At 40.1% G+C, this 19,673-nt stretch overlaps 1 protein-coding gene across 1 annotated transcript; it reads right to left on the bottom strand.

Annotated features, from left to right (window-relative positions):
• Positions 1 to 14,494: 14,494 nt before the first annotated feature.
• HESX1 (HESX homeobox 1) lies at positions 14,495 to 18,699 on the bottom strand. The gene is made up of 4 exons (XM_089498001.1): positions 18,475 to 18,699; positions 18,074 to 18,267; positions 17,611 to 17,712; positions 14,495 to 14,633 (listed from the first exon to the last, which is right to left on the bottom strand). The coding sequence occupies exons 1-4, from the start codon at positions 18,662 to 18,664 to the stop codon at positions 14,535 to 14,537; spliced, it is 585 nt and encodes a 194-aa protein (XP_089354127.1). The 5' UTR covers positions 18,665 to 18,699; the 3' UTR covers positions 14,495 to 14,534.
• Positions 18,700 to 19,673: the final 974 nt, after the last annotated feature.

The raw sequence follows: 19,673 nt of genomic DNA, 5'->3' as shown, positions 1-19,673 counted from the left end.
CAAAGACCATTCATAGTACTTGTTTATACTATATATTAATCTTTTCAGTAGAGATGCATCTTTAGGTGGTTGTGCTCTTTGGAAAGGAGAAGGCTAAGTACACAAGCAAGTGCTTATTCAGTCTATTCAATGGCACTCTGGTTGTTGAATGTTCACTCCAGAAAAACTCACCTATATCCTATGGTATATTTCACGCACGAGACCCCCCTCCAAATTAATTTTTCCAGCCTCTTAAATTCCCTGTATGTTAATTTTATGCTTCTTGGTGTTTGTTCCACTGACTAGTTTTCATATTCTGGTGTTATAATATTCTTAAATATTTTTGTTTTTAATTTTTTTACAGTAATGGCCACTGTCTGTACACCTGGGAATCTGTTGAAGAATGAGATATAACCCAAATCAAAAAAAGTAGATAATTGTGAGACATCCTTTCAGTAAGAAGATGGGAGGAAGAGTGAGGGGAACCCACGCGGTTTGTAATTTTACTTTTTTGACTACATCTGCTAGTGGCCAGGTTAGCTGAGGCTATTGGGAGAGCTCTTGTAGCACCTTTGACACTAACTGAAAGAAATAAATTGGCAACATAAATTGGCAACATGAGCTTTTGTAGTATATACAGTGGGTCCTTGTTATCCACTGGGGTTTGGTTCGAGGACCTCAATGTATGGTCAAGTCCCATTAAATACAATGGCATTGTAAAATGTCTGTTATATCAAGATTTGTTTTTTGGAATATACTGTGTGTGTGTGTGTGTGTGTGTGTGTGTGTATATATATATATATATATATAGAGAGAGAGAGAGAGAGAATGTCTTGGGTGGTAGAATCTGTGGATAGAGTCCATAAATACAGAAGGCTGATTGTATTGTAAAATAATGACTTTGAATGACTTTAGATTTTAGATATAATGACTATAATCTAAATAGATATAAAATACTGTACTAGAAAAGCATTTGACCAAATGACTTTCACACTGCCTCCTTTATTTTCAAAGTGTTAACTGTTGACAGGAAACAACAAGACGATATGAATTCGACACGTTTATTTAGCAATTCGTTCATTATGCTATCATGATAGTGTCTTGCTTTTTTTAATAGATTAATCAATACAACGTTCTGATGCTTCCACTGCTGGTTTTTCTATCCTTTTTAATGGAGTCTTATCAAACTTGGTAGTTCCAAGGTGTTGCTTAATTTAATTTTTGACTGCAGTAGTTTGAAGGCTGCAAGTCTACCTTATACCAGAAGAGGGGGTACATTACACAGAAAAACTACACTTCTACTGTTGTGTTTATAATGCAACTAAAATATTTGTGTAGGGGAGACTGAAATGACGTGAAAATAGAACTCCATCTTTGAGCAAAGCCTTTATTAGGATCAAACAAAATGCTACCAAAGCACATAGCCTTTGAGTTCTCCAGAAGTCTTAATCAAGCTGGGCAGGAGAAAAAATTACAGTCGGTCCTTCTTATACACGGATTTTTTATACACGGATTTAAGCATACACGGTTTGAAAATGTTCCAAAAAAGTATAAATTTACCTTGATGTTCCATTTTTTATTAGGGACACCATTTTGCTATGTCATTATACTTAATGGGACTTGAGCATACACGGATTTTGTTATACACGGGGGATCTTGGAACCAAACCCCAGCGTATAACAAGGATCCACTGTAGTCTTATAAATCTTGAACATATTAATCAGCAGCTGGATTTCAAAATAATCTAGCATGTCAAAACCCCAGAGAAATGCAATGTAGTGGCTAAGTCTGGAAACACAGACTCACACTGCTTCTTAGACTTAGTTACCACAAACAGTAGTTGAGGAGGTATACTGTACCTGTATATGGATCTCCTTGAACTGCTGGTAAAGACTATGGAGAAGTTACAGCCTAGCTTTTTCTTTTTCTCCATGCTCCTTCTGGAGAAACACATATCCTCAAATGCAAAATGTGTGTATGTGTGTGTGTGCGTGCGCATATGAATGAATGAATTTCATAGGGTTTTCTTAGGTAAGGAATACTCAGATGTGGTTTTGCCAGTTCCTTCCTCTTAAATATAGCCTACAGCGCCAAGTCCAGGTATTTGTTTGTCGTCTTCCAACCAAATACTAACAGGCTGATCTTGATTAGCTTCCAAGATCAGATGAGATCTAGTGCCTTTAGGGTGTTTGTTGTTGTTGATGATGATGATGATGATGTGTGCCTTCAAGTCATTCAGAGTTATGGCGACCCTAAGGTGACCCTGTTGTGGGATTTCCATGTGACTCAATGAACCCTGATCTACAAAGTTTGAGTCCTCAAACCATTCTACCATGCTGGCTATCTTTTAGGATATTTAGGCAAGGCAAAGTAATACAGTCCACAGTCTTTTCTTAAATCCCATATATGCATATATATAATGTATACTTTCATTTTAAATATTAATTGTACAGAAAGTATAATCAGTAAAAAAACACTCCTAAATGTATGCAAATAGTAGGAGTATCCTAAGACACGGCTTAAACATCATATTTATTTAACCTAATAAGGTTGTGATAAAATTTATACTGCAACATGGAGTCAGATATAGTAAACAAAATACATTGCACTAGAAGAGATACTGAAAATGTGTAAAAAGAGAAAATAGTATTCTCTAGTATTCTCTATGTCCCAGTCAGCAGCTTTGATGGCAGATGACATTTCTCCCCTCAGTCAACGTCTTGAGGCAGTAATGGACAGAATGAGGAAAAACAAACTCAAGCTGAATCCAGACAAAATGGAGGTACTTACACTGGGGACCCTCAAACCAGGTATTGGGCTGCAATCTCCAGTCCTGAATGGGGTCACACTCTCCACAAAGGACTGTGTTCCCAGTCTGGGGGTGCTCCTAGATCCATCGCTTCACATAATGAACCAAGTTAATGTGACCATCAGGAGTGCCTGTTATCAGCTTCAGCTGATACACCAGCTGCGCCCTTTCCTGGAAGTAAAGGACCTAGAAACTGTAGTACATGAACTGGTAACTTCATGACTCGATTTTTATAATGTGCTCTACATGGGGCTACCCTTGTGCCTAGTCCGGAAACTTCAACTAGTGCAAAATATGGCAGCCAGGCTGGTCTCCAGAATAACTAGAAGTGACCGAATAACACCTGTTCTAAAATTTCTTCACTGGCTGCCTATCAGTTTCCGGGCACAGTGCAAGGTGTTGGTTATCACCTTTAAAGCCCTACATGGCTTGGGTACAACCTATTTGAGGGATTGCCTACTTCCATATAATCCGCTACGCACATGCAGGTCATCTGGGAGTAGGGTTGCCATAACCTGGCGGCCCCCGTGCCATTCACGGTTTCGGGGGGCCCCTCCCGGTCACGGTCCGGTTTGGGCCCCCACCCGTGCCTTGTTCCCGGTTTGGGGGTCCGCTGCGGCCATTGCCGCTGCCGCTAATGCAGCTGCTGCAGTGCCGACCCACCTCCTCCTCCGGCTCTGCCTTCCTCCTCTTCCTCGGCGGGCAGCAGAAGCGCCGCTGCCACCACGCCCCCACTGGGAGGGCTTGCGTGCCGCCCAGGCCTCAGCAGGGGCAGGGGCAGCGCGCGTGCCTTCCCCACTTCCCTCCCCGCACGCGCGCGCCTCTGCCTCACTTCCCTCCCCGCGCGCGCGCGCCTCTGCCTCACTTTCCTCCCCCCCCCGCACGCGCCTGCCCTGGTTCCCCCTCTTCCTCAACGGGCCGGCAGCAGAAGTGCCGCTGCCACTGCGCCCCCACTGGGAGGGCTTGCGCGCTGCCCAGACCTCAGTAGGGGCCAGTGGCAGCGCGTGCGCCTTCCCCATTTCCTCCGCGCGCGCGTGCGTGCCTGCCCCACTTCCCTTCCTCCCGCGCCAGCCATCCTAAGGAGGAGGAGGGGGGAGAGGAGGAGGTGAAGGAGGAGGAGGAGGAAGGAGCCGGAGGAAGGTTGCCTGAAGGCCAGGGCAGAATTGGGCCACAGAAGGAGGAGGAGGAGGAGGAGGAGGAAGAGGAAAGCTGAGTCAGTGGCCATTAGGTCTGCCTTGGTATTTTGGGGGTTTTTTAATTATTTTTTAAAATATAAAATACTTATTTTATTTTATTTCATTAATTTTTATTATCAAATATATACACCCCTGCCTTGTTTTTTTTTATTATTTTTTATTATTAAATATATGCAAGTGCATTTTCTGTGTATTTATGGCGCTTTGAATGCTAACAAGTCTGCCTTTCTTGGACAATTATAGTGGTGATGATGGTGGTGGTGATATTGATATCAACAAGCCTCTGAGGCACGGCCAATGTAACTTGCTGTGATTTTTACAAACTCATGCGCAGTGAAGAAAAACCACAGTCCCTTGCCCAAGTACACACTTCTGAGAAGTAAAGTTGAACCCGAGGGCAAGTACATTTCTGCCATCTGTCTAGGAATAATGCCAAAATGTCCTCCATTTTGATCATGCCTAAAAACATGCATTTATATTAACATTTTTTTAAAAAAAAAACCTCAATTTTTTGCGCGTCCTCCATTTTTATAAAAATGTGTCCTACATTTGAAAATGTTACCCTACATTTGTCCTACATTTGTCCCGGTTTAGAGGTCCTCACTTATGGCAACCCTATCTGGGAGGAATCTATTGCAGCCTTTAAAAACCAGATTAACTGCTACCTCCCAGAGAGCCTTCTCTGCAATTGCTCCCACACGATGGAACGGCCTGCCAGACAAGATCAAATTGCCAGACAGCTTCAGAAAAGCTGTTAAGATGGCTCTCTTCCAGCAGGCCTTTCCTGAATAGAGGTACCTGGCCACAGAATGATTGCCCCTCACATCATGTGTGAGCCCACCACTTTGCCCTCATTATATTTTTATTGTTATACTTTTTTTTATTAAAAGATATTTTAATCTCTAATTTTAATTGTATTATGTTTAATTCTGTTTTAAGGGGGGAATCTGAGATATAATATTGAATGTGGATATTTTAATATGTTGTGAGCCGCTTTGATTGTCTTGTCACAGAAAAGTGGGATAAAAATAAAAGTTCTATTTATTTAGTACATATCAGTAGAGTGTAGAATAAGCTGGAAAAATATGGGCTAAATACCAATTTATTAATTGATAATCATACAATATACCGTTAAAAACTGGCAATTAGTTGAAGGTGTCTGATTCTGACCAAATCAGATGTAACCCAGATGATAAAATATCTCTTAGGCAACACATCAGCAAAGGGCAATCTTGGCTGCTGGCAGAAGCCAGACAGCATATTCTGGGTATCATGAAAGTGCAAACAAATTGCTAGTTATTTAATTTGTTACTTATATTGCATTTTTACTGATAGATAGAGGGAGAAATGCTTGAGAGATTTTCTGCCCCTGCCAAAAGAAACTTAGTTGAATTTGGTTACTATGCACCTTCATTTGGGAGTATGATTGGGTGCCATTTGCAGTTCTACCTCAAGCAGAAAAATGTCCTGGGTTGGCCTTGATAACAACCCTTATCTAAGGAGACTAGACAAAGCAGACAGGATGGTTCCAAATAGCACAATGGAACTGACTGGAGACACGCTATAAGGAAATTAAACATGACCAGAATTCAAAATTACCCTAGACAATTAGCTGAGTCAAAACTAACAAAATGAATTTCAAGAGGGAGAAATGGAAGATACTACACTTAGGGGGGAAATAATGAAATGCACAGATATAGGATGGGTGACATGTGGCTTAACAACAATGCCTGTTAAACGGATGTAATAGTAAACCACAAGCTGAACGTGACTCAGCAGTGTGATACAGCAACTTAAAAAGTCAATATGTTTCTAGACTGCATCAATAGGAATATGGTGTCAAGATCAAGAACTGAACAGAACCAGTTCTGGGGACCACAATTCAAGAAGGATGTTGACAAGCTGGAATGTGTCCAGAGGAGGATGACTAAAATGGTGAAAGGTATGGATGAAAGCCAGGCTCTATGAGGAGCAGCTTAAAAGCAGGTGGGTATGTTTAGCTGTGGGAAGAGAAGGTTAAGAGGTGACATGATAGCCATATGCAAATATTTGAAGAGATGCTATATTGAGGATGGAGAGCCAGTATATGTAGTGGTTTGAATGTTGGACTATGTCTCTGGAAACAGGGTTCAAATCACTGCTTGGGCATGGGAACCCACTGGGTGACCTTGGGCATGGCACATGCTTTCAGCCCCAGGGAAGGCAATGGCAAACCTCTGAACAAATCTTGCCAAGAAAACCCTAGGATGGGTTCACCTTAGGGTTTGCATAAGTCAGAAATGACTTGAAAGGCAGAGAACAAAACCAACAAATTGAGGATGGAGTAAGCTTGTTTTCTGTTGCTCCAGAGACTAGGATATGGAGCAGTAGATTCAAACTACAGGGGGGGAAATCCCTGCAAAACTTTAGGAAGAATTTATGTTGGTAAGAACTGTTTGACAGTGGAATACACTGTCTTGGAGTATAGTGAAGTCTCCTTCTTTGGAGGTGTTTAAAGAGAAGCAGGATGGCCATATTTCAGGTGTGCTTTGATTATGTATTCCTGCATAGCAAAGGATTGGACTGGATGGTCTTTGTGGTCTCTTTCAGTTCTATGATTAAGGTCTAGCATTTTTTGCATGCTAGAACTGAATGTGCAAAACCAACAGTTGATAGGTCGCAGTGTGAGTTTCTCTGTGTTTGTGCAAGGAGACAAATCCTTTCACTCTGATGCTGGGTCCTGCCTGTGACTTGTACCGAGCTGAGCTTTCTTCTTGTAAAATAGCAAGTGAATAGGCCCACAGTTATATTTTGCGTTTCGGTCGACACTCCTCCAGTATCTCACTGCCAAGAGCCAGTGCCCTGCCGCCACACAGATTAGGAGGAATTCAATTTACTGCATTTTGTAATCTTGCCAAGCATAGTGATTTGTTTTCTATTATTCAGAGGTCATTCTACACAGGGTGAAAATAGAATGCAAACTTTATGCCAGCTAAGCTGTGCTCAATACTTTTTAAGAGTTAATGTGAAAATTACTTTGGTTCTGCTGGAAATCTATTTTAGCTGTCCTAGCCCATTCACAATTTTAAAGGAAGAAAGGAAGGAAGACTCCACTTGCCTCATCTCTGCATGTTTTGCCTTAGTGCCACTTCTGTCATCACTGGTTAGAAAGTGTAAAGTGCTCATTAAGGGTTATAGTCCAATCACAACTATGTTTACTCATAAATCCATCCTATCGAATTCCAAGTAAGTGTATGAATCTCTTGTTTCATCTTCCAGCAAAGTTGAGTTAAGTCTGCTGGTATGTTATATTGATTTTCCAATCAGTCCATTATTGATCACCAATTACACATTGTACCTCTGTCCAGTAAGTGAAATTTTTCAATTTGGCTATTATTCCCCCCAAACAGGAAAAAACAACAACCTAGAAAAATATTTCATCAGTTTCTAAACTTTTTGTCAGAAGTAAATAATGCTTTAGACTCTACAGCTTAGACTTTAGAGGAACTGATCCAATTATAAAATAATCAGTTCAAGTAAATGCAAAAAAGCAAATAAGATTAACAAGACAATGATGAAGGAAATTGAGTTAATCCACTGAATAATAACATCATGGTCCACTACTGATTTCCTGAATGCTCCTGAGTTGGTAATTATTAGTGTCACAAAGACTGCAAATTAGTGGCATTGAATGACACAGGTATTGAATGAGAAGGCTGTCCCATCATTCAACATTGAGCAAAATGAGGGTATTTGCAAATGATGTTTTTGTTCAGTTTGTCTTATGTCAACATCAGTAAAATAAACATGTGAATTCCTTGTTAAGTATCACATCTCCTGGTATTAGACCGGCCACTTAAAAGTGTTTTAAATATTTTGCATTTTTAAAAAAGAGGCATCTGATTCAGACACTGTTTAACATGTAACCCTAGTTTACAAACTGACTGCAAAATCCACTATTATAGGATGATGATTGAAAGTTATTCCATGACTCTGTACTCACTAATAACAAGGGGCTGAATTTCCCATTAAATTCACCACTAAACTGTTTTGTATGGTATCTTTTTGAGTGAGCTCACAGAACAAATTAATGCTGGGGAAACTCTTGTTCAATGTCTTGGGATGCTTTCACACTACACAATTATCACAGGATGATTCCACTTTAACTGCCATAGCACAGGAAATCAACATAGTAAAAGATTTCTTCTATCTTGGCAAACTTATCAGTTCCTTTGGTTTCTCCTACCATCTGTACGCTGATGATACCCAGCTGTACCTTTCCACCCCTAATCTTTCGCCAGAGCTAGAGCAGCAAGTGTCATCCTGTTTAACAGCTGTCTCCCACTGGATGCACCATCGGCGTCTGAAGCTCAATATGTCCAAGACCGAGCTTCTTGTTTTCCCTCCTAAGCCCACCCTTCACTACTTTTCTATTTCTGTCAATAACGTCTCTATCCAGCCGGTCCAGGAAGCCCGCAGTCTTGGTTTCATCTTTGAGTCCTCTTCGTCATTCATCCCCCATATCCAGACTACAGCCAAATCAGAAGACCAGTAATGGCAAGGGCAGCTATGAAAGAACTATACAAGATCTTAAAGTGTAAAGATGTACAACTGAGCATTAAAGTTAGAATATTCCAAGCCATGGTATTCCTCATCATCATGAACTGAGAGCTGCACAGTGAAGAAAGCATATAGGAAGAAAATCAACTCATTTGGTGCTGGAGAAGAGTGCATGCACAACCAAGAAGACAAACAAATGGGTCCTAGAACAGTTCAAGCTTGAAATCGCCTTGGAAGATGAGTAAGTTGAGGCTCTCTTACTTTGGCCACATCATGAGAAGGCATGACTTAAAAAAAAACAATAATGCTAGGAAAAGTGGAGAGATGTAGAAAGAGAAGAAGACTGCATGCCAGATGGATAGGCTCAGTCGGAGGTCACAGGCCTGAATCTACAAGACCTAAGCAGAGCAATGGAGGATAGTAGGGCCTGGAGGTGTCTCATCCATAGGACTGCCATGCCTCAGGGCCAACTCAGGGACAGTTAACAACAAAGAACTCTTATCTGTGAATTGTAAATGTCCCTCCCTAAACTGCTATCACAAAATTTCACATTATGTTGCCATGACAGTTAAAGTGGACTCATAGCAGTGTATAAATGTGTACTGTGAAAGGGCCTTTTGTACTATTTTGTTCTTTCAGAGTTTTATCTTGCTTGCTACATTATTTAACTGTGACACAAAGCTTTCCAGGGAAGGTCTATCATTCAGGGGTTTGGGGATTATGTTTTGAAAACCCGTCTCCTCCCATACAAATTTCTGCACTTATTATAATCTTGAGAGACCTTCTTGTATGTCCCAACAGTCCCAGAAATACAACTACAGTAGTGGGGACTGGGGAAAGGACGTTTTCAGTGGCTGCACCTACAAGATGGAGTTCCCATCCAAGGTGAAACTATTCCATTTCTTTGTTGGTCATATTTTAGAGTCTGATAAAGAGCTTTAAAAAAGAATCTAAAAAAAGCATTGGGCAAGTGATTGTAATTTGATGTTTGGATCTCCATTTAGACAGACAGACAGACAGACATGTAGGCGTTGTAGTGGTGTTATTTTCTGCTACTGTTCTGATGTTTTGTTATATCTTTATTTTATATCTCGCTTTTCATCTAGTGTGGGACCTAAGACAGCTCCCAACATAGATTCAAACAAAATACAACCCAATTGAGCACACCTTATCATGAAGAACTGTCAACATATGTGAAAATACCTACTTTTAAAAACAGCACTATTTTAAAACAAGATTTTAAAATGTATAACATAACAATAAGGATAAAAGTACAGCATACCTTAGTAAAACTGTCATCTTCCGGACCATGAGGGAGGTGACCAGGCAGCCCAGCTCCATCAGGGCTAGCCTGGAAGAAGAGACACCTCCCTCCATAACTGTCATCTTCTGGCTTTTGAGGGAGTTGACCAGGCAGACCCAGCTCCATCAGGGCTAGCCTGGAAGAAGAGACCTCTCCCTCCATAACTATCATCTTCTGGCCTATGAGGGAGTTGACCAGGCAGCCCAGATCCATCAGGGCTAGCCTGGAAGAAGAGACCGCTCCCTCCATAACTGTCATCTTCCAGCCTGTGAGGGAGTTGACCAGGCAGCCCAGCTCCATCAGGGCTAGCCTGGAAGAAGAGACTCCTCCCTCCATAACTGTCATCTTCCGGCCTGTGAAGGAGTTGACCAGGCAGGCCAGCTCCATCAGGGCTAGCCTGGAAGAAGAGATCCCTCCCTCTATAACTGTCATCTTCCGGCCTGTGAGGGAGTTGACCAGGCAGCCCAGCTCCATCAGGGCTAGCCTGGAAGAAGAGACCCCTCCCTCCATAACTGTCATCTTCCGGCCTGCGAGGGAGTTGACCAGGCAGCCCAGCTCCATCAAGGCTAGCCTGGAAGAAGAAACCCCTCCCTCCATAACTGTCATCTTCTGGCTTTTGAGGGAGTTGACCAGGCTGGCCCAGCTCCATCAGGGCTAGCCTGGAAGAAGAGTCTCCTCCCTCCATAACTGTCATCTTCCAGCCTATGAGGGAGTTGACCAGGCCAGCCCAGCTCCATCAGGGCTAGCCTGAAGAAGAAGAGCCCTCCCTACGGTCCATCTGCCTTGGTCCAGGCCTCAGAGGGAGAGAAGAATGCTGGACCTGATCCCCTGCCCCCCTCACCATTCCCTTCTCCTTTTGTGTCATGTCTTTTTAGATTGTAAGCCTGAGGGCAGGGAACCGTCTATTATCCCCTCTGTTGTAAACCGCCCGGATTCCCAGTGATTGGGCGGTATATAAATAAATCCTATTATTATTATTATTATTATTATTAGACCCTTCCACAGCAACCAGTTAATAGCTGTAACCCAGTTTAAATAGAAAGGTCTTTGCCCACTGATGGAAGGAGAAAAGAGGGGGCCAGCCCAGTCTCCCTTAAGAGGGGATTACACAGCTTGGGGACAGTCACAGAGAAGGTCCTCTCACATGTCTTCACCAAACATACCTGTGTTGGTGGCACGAACTAAGAGTCAGCTCTCACCTGAGGATCTCAAAACTCGAGGGGGGGGGCTCATAGATAGGGTTTTTCCAACAGTGTAGAGACCCAAGCTATATAGCACTTTATAAGGCATAACCAGCACTTTGGTATAACATTTTCAATAATTTGTAAATGTGACTGGTGTTGTTATGGCATTTCTTAGTTCCCTTGCAGTTCTTCAAGAAAAGGCAGGAAGGACATAAAATAAAATTTTAAAATACATTTCCTATTGTAATATAAACTCACGCATTCCACTGAGATCAACTTGGGCTTCATCTACAGGTGTATCTGTATTGACAGTGGGGCTCCAAGCTTATACAAATGTTCATAGAAATCAATGGGGCTTAAATCCAAGTTGTGAGGGGGTTCAGAAATCATGTCCAGGTTTACAGATAAAGTCCATGATGCAGAGTGGTGGAGGAGATAAAATGACTGAGTGTCTCTATTCATTCGTTGGTCCTTTCACCCACCCTATTAGAAAAGCTGGTCCTTCTGGGATACTCTATAGAGTGCTACAGGTGAAGTAAGAACTCTATGGTAGAAGTGTATTCAAATCAGTTTGACACAGATCTGTTGTTCCAAGAAGGGATTCATTATGAATAATAATTGACTCACAAACAAGGGCTTATTTATTTGAAAGATAAGGTAAACAGAAAAGGTAAGGAGAACAGGTATTCCATTTTATTAGAGTGCACAGACACAAGCGAGGAGGTAAACACGTCCAAAAAGATACGTGAATAACTTCCGTCCCTTTGACTGTGCTAAAGGGGCGCCGAGATTTGCTTTGAACCACTTGCTCACATAAATGAATTCAAAGATATAGCCGTGTTAGTCTGTAGAATAGCACATAGAGAGATCTTGTAGCACCTTTGAGACTAAAAGAAAGAAATTGGCAGTATGAGCTTTTGTAGACTTCAGTCTACTTCCTCTGCATCTGAGGAAGTAGACTGAAGTCTATGAAAACTCATGTTACCAATTTCTTTCTTTCAGTTAGTCCTCAAAGGTGCTACAAGATCTCTCTACATACTCGCATAAATGAATTAGCTTAGATTCTAGCTACAAGGTGGGAATTTGTTATGCATTACAATACTATAGGACCACAGCCTTCACAATATCTTAAACTCCACCATTTTAAAGGTCCAAACCTGCTTCTTCATACTCTGATAGGTATTTTTTTAAAGACAAAACCCCCTCTTTTAACTAAATCATTGATTCAGCTAGATTAGACTGGCCATCCCATTGGTATTTGACTTTCTGCTTATGTATCTTAGTTTTTACTACCATAAGTCATGGAAAGAACAGGGCACATGTGACATATTCATTTTGACTTGAATAACAATAAAACCAAACAGAACTTAAGGCCTTTGATGCCATTCTGCTCACTGTTACTGGCTGCTCAAATACCAATGATAACTGAGGTTTAAGCAGCACAATTATATCTGTTGCAGCTCTTGCTTCTTTTCAGTCACTGGAAGTTTCTGTATTTTCTCCAAGAATAAAGAATGACTGCATAGTGCTGCTGTGTTCTGCCAGTGTGAGAATGAATCTACACAGTAGAAATAATGCCGTTTGAGACCACTTTAACTGCTGTAGTCCCAGGCTATGGAATCCTGAGGTTTGCAATTTTACAGGGTCTTTAGCCTTTTCTGCCAAAGACTGCTGGTGCCTCACAAAACTACAAATCCCAGGATTCTGTAGGATGGCATCATGGCATTTAAAAGTGGTCTCAAATTGCACTCTTTCTACTGTGTTGATGCATCCTGAAAGAGTAAATAGTACTAGTTGTAGTAGTTTCAAACTGGCATGGGTTAGTTGGTGCATACAAACACTGAGCACAACGAGATTGGTTCTGTATTAAGTACAAGATAATCCCAGAACAGTGGCAATAAGAGTAAATCTCTGGGATATACAAAACAGATCTGAAGGGCCAGTTCAGAACTTCTACAGAGGCTGGGTGGCTGTTGCTGAGAATTGCTTCTGCCTAGACAGCACTCATTCCTTGCTACAGTTTATAAGTTTCACACAGGAATCCTGTCAGAGCTGACAGGTACCTAATTGCAAATACTAGGTTATTTGTGATCAGTTCCTCAATCCAGCAAGGAAATCATAACTAAAATTGTATTATGAATACAATTTATCAAAGAAAAATCACTCCCTCAGTGCTTAAATGGTAATGATTTTGTCAGTTTAGTGTGGCTTCGCTAAATGATGGCAGAGGAATATGGTCTGAGGGGGTAGTCACACTGCAGCATTAAAGTGGTTTGACACCACTTTAACTTCCATGACTCTATCTTACATAGAATTATAGAATCATAGAGTTGGAAGAGACCGCACGGGCCATCCAGTTCAACCCCCTGCCATGCAGGAAATCCAAATCAAAGCATTCCCAACAGATGGCCATCCAGCCTCTGTTTGTAGACTTCTAAGGAAGGAGACTCCACTACACTCCGAGGGAGTGTGTTCCACTGTCGAACAGCCCTTACTGTCAGGACGTTCTTCCTAATGTTGAGGTGGAATCTCTTTTCCTGTAGCTTGCATCCATTGTTCCGGGTTCTGTTCTCTGGAGCAGCAGAAAACAAGTTTGTTCCCTCCTCAATATGACATCCTTTCAAATATTTAAACAGGACTATCATATCACCTCTTAACCTTCTCTTCTCCAGGAAGAGATCCATAATCCTGGAATTGGTGGGGTATTCAGCCTGGTCTGTCAACTCTGGTGCCTCACCAAACTACAAATCCCAGGATAATGTAGGATAGAGTAATGGCAGTTAAAATTGTTTCAAACTGCTTTAAATCTGCAGTGTGGCTACTCCTGAAACACCCGTTTCCTGTGCCCAATGCTGCTGTCTGTTGTGGGTGTTGAGATTGTGACAAGGTGGGTAAGAAGAGAGGACTTCTTAAAAAGCAAATGACAGTGGTAGCATTCATAGATATTTTTTAAAAAACAACTCAAAATACACATTTTTGTTACTGTTGAGAAATATATAAGCAAGGAGTTATTTCTGAAAAATTGTTAACTATGGTGTTATTCAACAAGCAGTTTTGTTGGACCTTGAAGCTATAATATGAATTAATCAATAATTAATAATTAATTAATTAATTAATACTTAGAAGTAACTCTTCAAATCCCCTGGATTCCATAATAAGAACTGATACACCATTCCTTGGAGACCAGTGGCACAGGTGTAGAGACAATTTATAGAAGTTAATATAAAGTTGCACTAATCTATGTAAAGCCACTATGATTCTTGAGCCAGTTAATCGCAAAAGGAATATGTATTTCTTCTTCTTCTTGAAAATTCCAGCTTGGTAGGGAAATAGTTGTCTTGTTATTAATAAGAATCATGCTACAGTGGTATTTGCACTTTATTTTGCACAGGAAAATTATTACATTATTTCAAAACGATTTGAATAATATCACAGCACATTTTTAATCTGGTAATTATTCTGATTACCATACACATCCATTACAGACCAAGCATAATTATGTACAAGAGTTCTTTGTATTTTTCCTATTTTACCATGTTTTGAGAGAAAGTATTTTTCACCATTAGAAATTGAGATTCTCTATGGGATCGCTTCAGCTTTGCTCGACGATTCTGGAACCAAATCTAAAATTTAAAGGAACAATACAGTTGTAACAACAGAAAAAAACATAATGACATATTATTTTTCAGTGTGAAATTATTTCTCAGTGTAAAGTATGGCTGCTAGGCGAAATAGGTGACAGGGCCCCTGTACTGTGGCTATGTAAAAGAGGGTATTTCAGCAAGTGTTTCTTGCATGACAAATGCCACCTGCTAAAATGTCCTCTCTTAGCCACAAAAGGTACAGGGGTCCTGTCCCTTATTTCATCTAAAAACCTAGTGCAGTGATTCTCAAATGGTGGGGTGCAAGAGTTGCTCAAAGGAAGCCTCCTCCTCCTCCTCCTCCTCCCCCCAAAAATTACACTTACCTTGCGTTAAATATTGAATTTATTTAAATAAAACTGTTCTAATTTGAATATTATTTCCTTATAAAATGTTAAAATACAATATGCATGAATGTGCATGAAGACACACTAAATAAACAAAATGTTTTTATTCATATCCTATATTGAACAGGGGGCATGATGTCCCATGTAGATGTAAAAGAGGGGGGGCTCATAAGGGTAAGAAGTTTGAGTACCACTAACCTAGTGTTCAGACATATGCATGTTATGTTGCCTTATACTGAGTCAAACCATTGGTCCTTCTAGCACATTGGTAGATGCACCAACTGGCAACAGCTTTCAAGATTCTTGAGGCTAAAGTGCACACTGCTTTACATGTGTAGCATGCAGCTGAGTTTCATTTTCTTTTGTTGTGTGTGTGTATGCTGTGTGTCTTTGAGTCATTTTTTACTTATGGCAACTGTAATCGCAAATCTATCGCATTGTTGTTGTTTTGGCAGAATTTGTTCAAAGGGTCTTTGTTCCTCCCTTCCTCTGAAGCTGAGAGAGCATGACTAATTTAAAGCCATCAAATAGATTTCCATAGCTGAGTAGATATTCAAACACTGGTCTCCCAATGTCCTAGACCAGTACTCAAATCAGTTACTGTTGTTGTTGTTGTTGTTGTTTGCCTTCAAGTCATTTTCAGTTTATGGCAATCTTCAGTGAATCTATCATAGCATTTCCTGGGGCAGAGAGGGGAAGAGGGGAATTGAACATTGATCTGATCTCCAGAATTAAGTTCAGTGCACAAACCTCAAAACCATGATGGCCTTCTTACACCCAAGTCAACATGCACAAATCACTGTGTATGTGTGTACAAGCATGTGCCTTCAGGTCACGTGTCATCTTATGGTGACCCCATTAATTTCATAGTTTTTTCTTCGGTAAGGAAAAACTCACAGATGGGTTTTTTGCCAGTTCCTTTATCTGCACTTGTAGGAAAGGCTTAAATCTTTCCTCTGCCATTTCCCCTCTCCCTATGTGGGGAACAAAAATTAAAATCAAACTCAATAGGTACCCCAAGAGGTTTTTTTTTTTTTTTTAATTAAACTTACAAGTATGTATGGGGTAGGCCCTAATTACCCTAAAGGCATCAGATCCCATCTAATCTTGGAAGTTAAGCAGGGTCAGCCTTGGTTAGTATTTCAATGGAAGATTACAAACAAATACCAGGTGCTGGAGGCTATATTTCAGAAGAAGGAACTGGCAAAACCAGCTGTGAGAATTCCTTGCCTAAGAAAACCCTATGAATTTCATGGGGTCGCTATAAGTCAACAGATAACTTGAAGGCACATGTGATATTTAAGAATACTGTCAGAACAAGAGAAAAGTCTTCCTCAGTTATGCTCCAGATCAAACCTGAAACATTCATATCTGCATAAGTTCTACTTCTGAACCACTACCACATCTGGATTCTAAATTAAAATTTGTGAGTTTCATCATTAAAAATGGGAAGCTTCCCCCCCATAAGATGGACATTCAAGTGTAGGGTAATTAGCACCTACCTGGATTTGGTAACTGTCTCTGTAAGATTACATTGTATTTTCTCTGAAACCTCTAATCCAGACCTGCCTAGACTTCTGGGGACAGAAAAGACTAGCTCTGGACACCTGACCATGTACTAAAATTCACAGAGACATACTAACATAGACTGCTGTGGAACCTAGCAAGTGAAAATGTTTAGCAGAACTTGGAAAAGTTACCTTTATTATTTATTTGTTTGTTTATTTATTTTAAACAACAACCCTCATAAATCCCCTGGTCACCGTAGCCATATGGCAACATGAGGAGATCAGATTTGGGCCATAAAAATATTGTATAATGTATACTGAATAAACTAAAACATGAATTCAGTTAGCTTGACTTGAGCATAAATAAAAAGAGTACTTTGTAGTAGGCTCAAAGTTCGATTTCAAATACAGATACGAATTCAGAGTTGGCCAATATTCTCATAAAGATAAATTGACTTTCACTATTTTGGAAATGCATAATTTTTTTAATTACATTTTTTTCTGAATAGAGGCTTGAAAAGGTACAGGAAACCCACCACAGAGCAGTGTGACAGAGCTTATTTTGAAACAAGAATGCTCAGTAGGTAACATTTCAGTTTTGCTAATATGAATGCTAGATGCAAGTCCTTAACTTTATCCTCCTAGACTACAATCCTAAATGCACCTGTGTGTATGTGCCTTCAAGTCTCCTAGGGACTTATGCAGACCCCCAAGAATTTCATGAGGTTTTCTTAACTTCTGAGTAAACCCTATTAATTTATAAATAATTCTAAATAATGTATATAGGTTTCTTAACTCATGAGGAAAAAATATAGTTTTCTGGTATGCAAAGAATGCACTTGTTTCATAATATGTATGCATTCAATTAGTATGCATTAAATTATGCAAATCTATAGGATTCAGGGGCTAAAGCGAGAGGGAGAATTTCTCCAATTTTCCTCCTATAAAACCTTCTGAACTCAGTCACATATATAACTACACCAGTAAAAGTTTTATTCTTAAACATTGGCAAAGCATTATTATTTCTATCCTGTGTGACCTCTGGCAAGCAGACATCCTATTAATCATGACAGATATACACAAATAACTATTTTAAAATGTTACCTGGATCCTGTCTTCAGCTAAATCTAGTTTTTGAGCTAGTTCTTCTCTAACATCAATGCCAGGATAAGAGTTCACTCTAAAAACATTTTCCAGTACTTCAATCTAAGTAGAACAAACAGAACCTCTATTATTTACTTATTTTCACTGTAAGTATGTGCAGACATAACATGCACAGACAAATTGGTTCAAACAAAGTTTGAACTTTCTGATAAAAATCTAGGCCAGATCTCAATCTCAAATACATCAGGTGAGTAGAAATCAGTTAAATTGTTTTAGACAAACAACCATGCTGAATATACCATTTGTAGATCTTTTAATGCAGTGAACATGCAATTGTAAAAGGATTTTTGTGAAACAAGATACTTCTGGATTCTTACCAACAAATGCCCTTTTACTAAACAATGTGCTAAGCAAAACATTCATTCTTAGTTTTATGAATAGGTTAAATGTATTAAATCCCTACCTGGTTTCGAGTGAATGCTGTCCTCAGCCTCCTACCTCTGTACCAGCTTAATTCCCTTTTGTATGAAAGCTTTTCATTGACTGCAAAGTAGTTTTCACATTTGAGAACTCTTTCTTCTGCCTCTGGATAGCTTCTTGCATTAAACAAAGGAATCGCATAGGCAATGGAAGGTAGACAAGGGTTGCAATCTGCTCCTGAGAAATCATAATGCAATATTTTAATGTGACATCTGGTTAAATTTTGGGTCATACCTTTTAAAAGCTAAGAGAGACAAACCTGAAGGATAGCCGCCAGATATTTTCTTTACAATTCAAATAACAGATGCACACTATTTGTAATCACACCAGTGAAAACAGGATTTTCAAAGTTTATAGAACAGAGAACTGAAGCTTCAATCTTACCGAAATCATTGCATTTATCCACCCATGGCCTGTGGGGCTTTGCAGCTGGAGTGCCATCTTTCTTCCGCTCTATCCCCAAAATGCTTTCAATGGAAAATGAACATGGTGGGTTTTTATTTTCCCCAAGACTGGGTTTATTCTGATGATTATGAGCAGCTGTGTTATGAGGACATAGTGATCTGCCTGCCATCCCTGTGTCCTCAGCCTAGGTACCAAGCACCCCATAGTTCAGGTTTTTCTTGCAAGTCTTCCTTATAGCTTTGTTGACTAGGGGGTTGGATTTGCCAGGCAACGTCATTAATTAAAATCTTTTATTAGAAAGTTTTAGCATGTCAATGAAGATTCTCCCACCAAGAGGCACTAGAGTTAATTGTTTATTTGTTTGCAAGTAATTAGCAACTAATGGTGACACCAGGGGGGGCACCAAGAGGGACAAAAAGTGTTATCTCCTCTAACCAGAACATCAGACTTAACTTTCTCAAAAGAACCAGTGCACAAATATAACACTTCTTTTATTTAAAACCATTAATGTATAAAATCAGGGTGTTTTTTCTCTAAAAGAAATAAAAAAAATATTCCAATGGACTCCACTTACCTAAACATAACAGCATGATAGGAAACCAGTCAAGTAATAAGTAATCTCATTTAAGTGAATTTTCTTCCAATGAAATTTAAAAAATAATCTCTTAATGCTATTAGGGTAATCCTGATGAAAAAGCTTCTGTTTTTTCATATGCATATGTAATAGTGAACATGGTCAATAAAATAACAATGGTGTTTGGCATAAGGCACACTGCAGTGGGTTGGCAGTGTTGTCAGAGCTCTGTGTAATTGTCTTCCAAGTGTTTGGATTACAGAACAGTTGAACCAAGTATTTCGAAAAGGTAGAAATTTGTTTGCTCCCTCTACCTCCCACCCATACACACTTGCATTATTTGAATGCAGCTTTTCATGCTGCAGTCTCAGAGGAGCCCAGCAAATACTTTGGAGAACAGTCCCATTGAAATGAATAAGAAAAGATCCTTCAATTTCAACAAAGCAGGATTGTACTCTGAGCTGAGGATACTTAAAGAGGCTATTCCAGGGGCAGCCAAGTTGACCATTACACACAATCCAAGTTCTGAAAGACATGCTGGTGATACCTTTAGTAGGCTACACACGCACACACACAATGCCTGCTTTTGAAGACCATTGGCTTC

This window comes from Sceloporus occidentalis, unplaced genomic scaffold (genome assembly GCF_023333645.1).
Source record: "Sceloporus occidentalis isolate IW3139 unplaced genomic scaffold, rSceOcc1.0.p SCAF_1, whole genome shotgun sequence".
Taxonomy (NCBI): Eukaryota; Metazoa; Chordata; class Lepidosauria; order Squamata; family Phrynosomatidae; genus Sceloporus; species Sceloporus occidentalis.
This window is presented reverse-complemented; position numbering and strand designations above follow the sequence as displayed.

Excerpts from the sequence above, each read along its gene's own strand:
- HESX1 (XM_089498001.1), bottom strand. The coding sequence starts at position 18,664 with ATGGCAGGCAGATCACTATGTCCTCATAACACAGCTGCTCATAATCAT. Across the intron at positions 18,268-18,474 it reads GGATAAATGCAATGATTTCG|GAGCAGATTGCAACCCTTGT; the intron begins GTAAGATTGAAG and ends ATGATTTCTCAG. Across the intron at positions 14,634-17,610 it reads TAGCTGAAGACAGGATCCAG|ATTTGGTTCCAGAATCGTCG; the intron begins GTAACATTTTAA and ends TTTAAATTTTAG.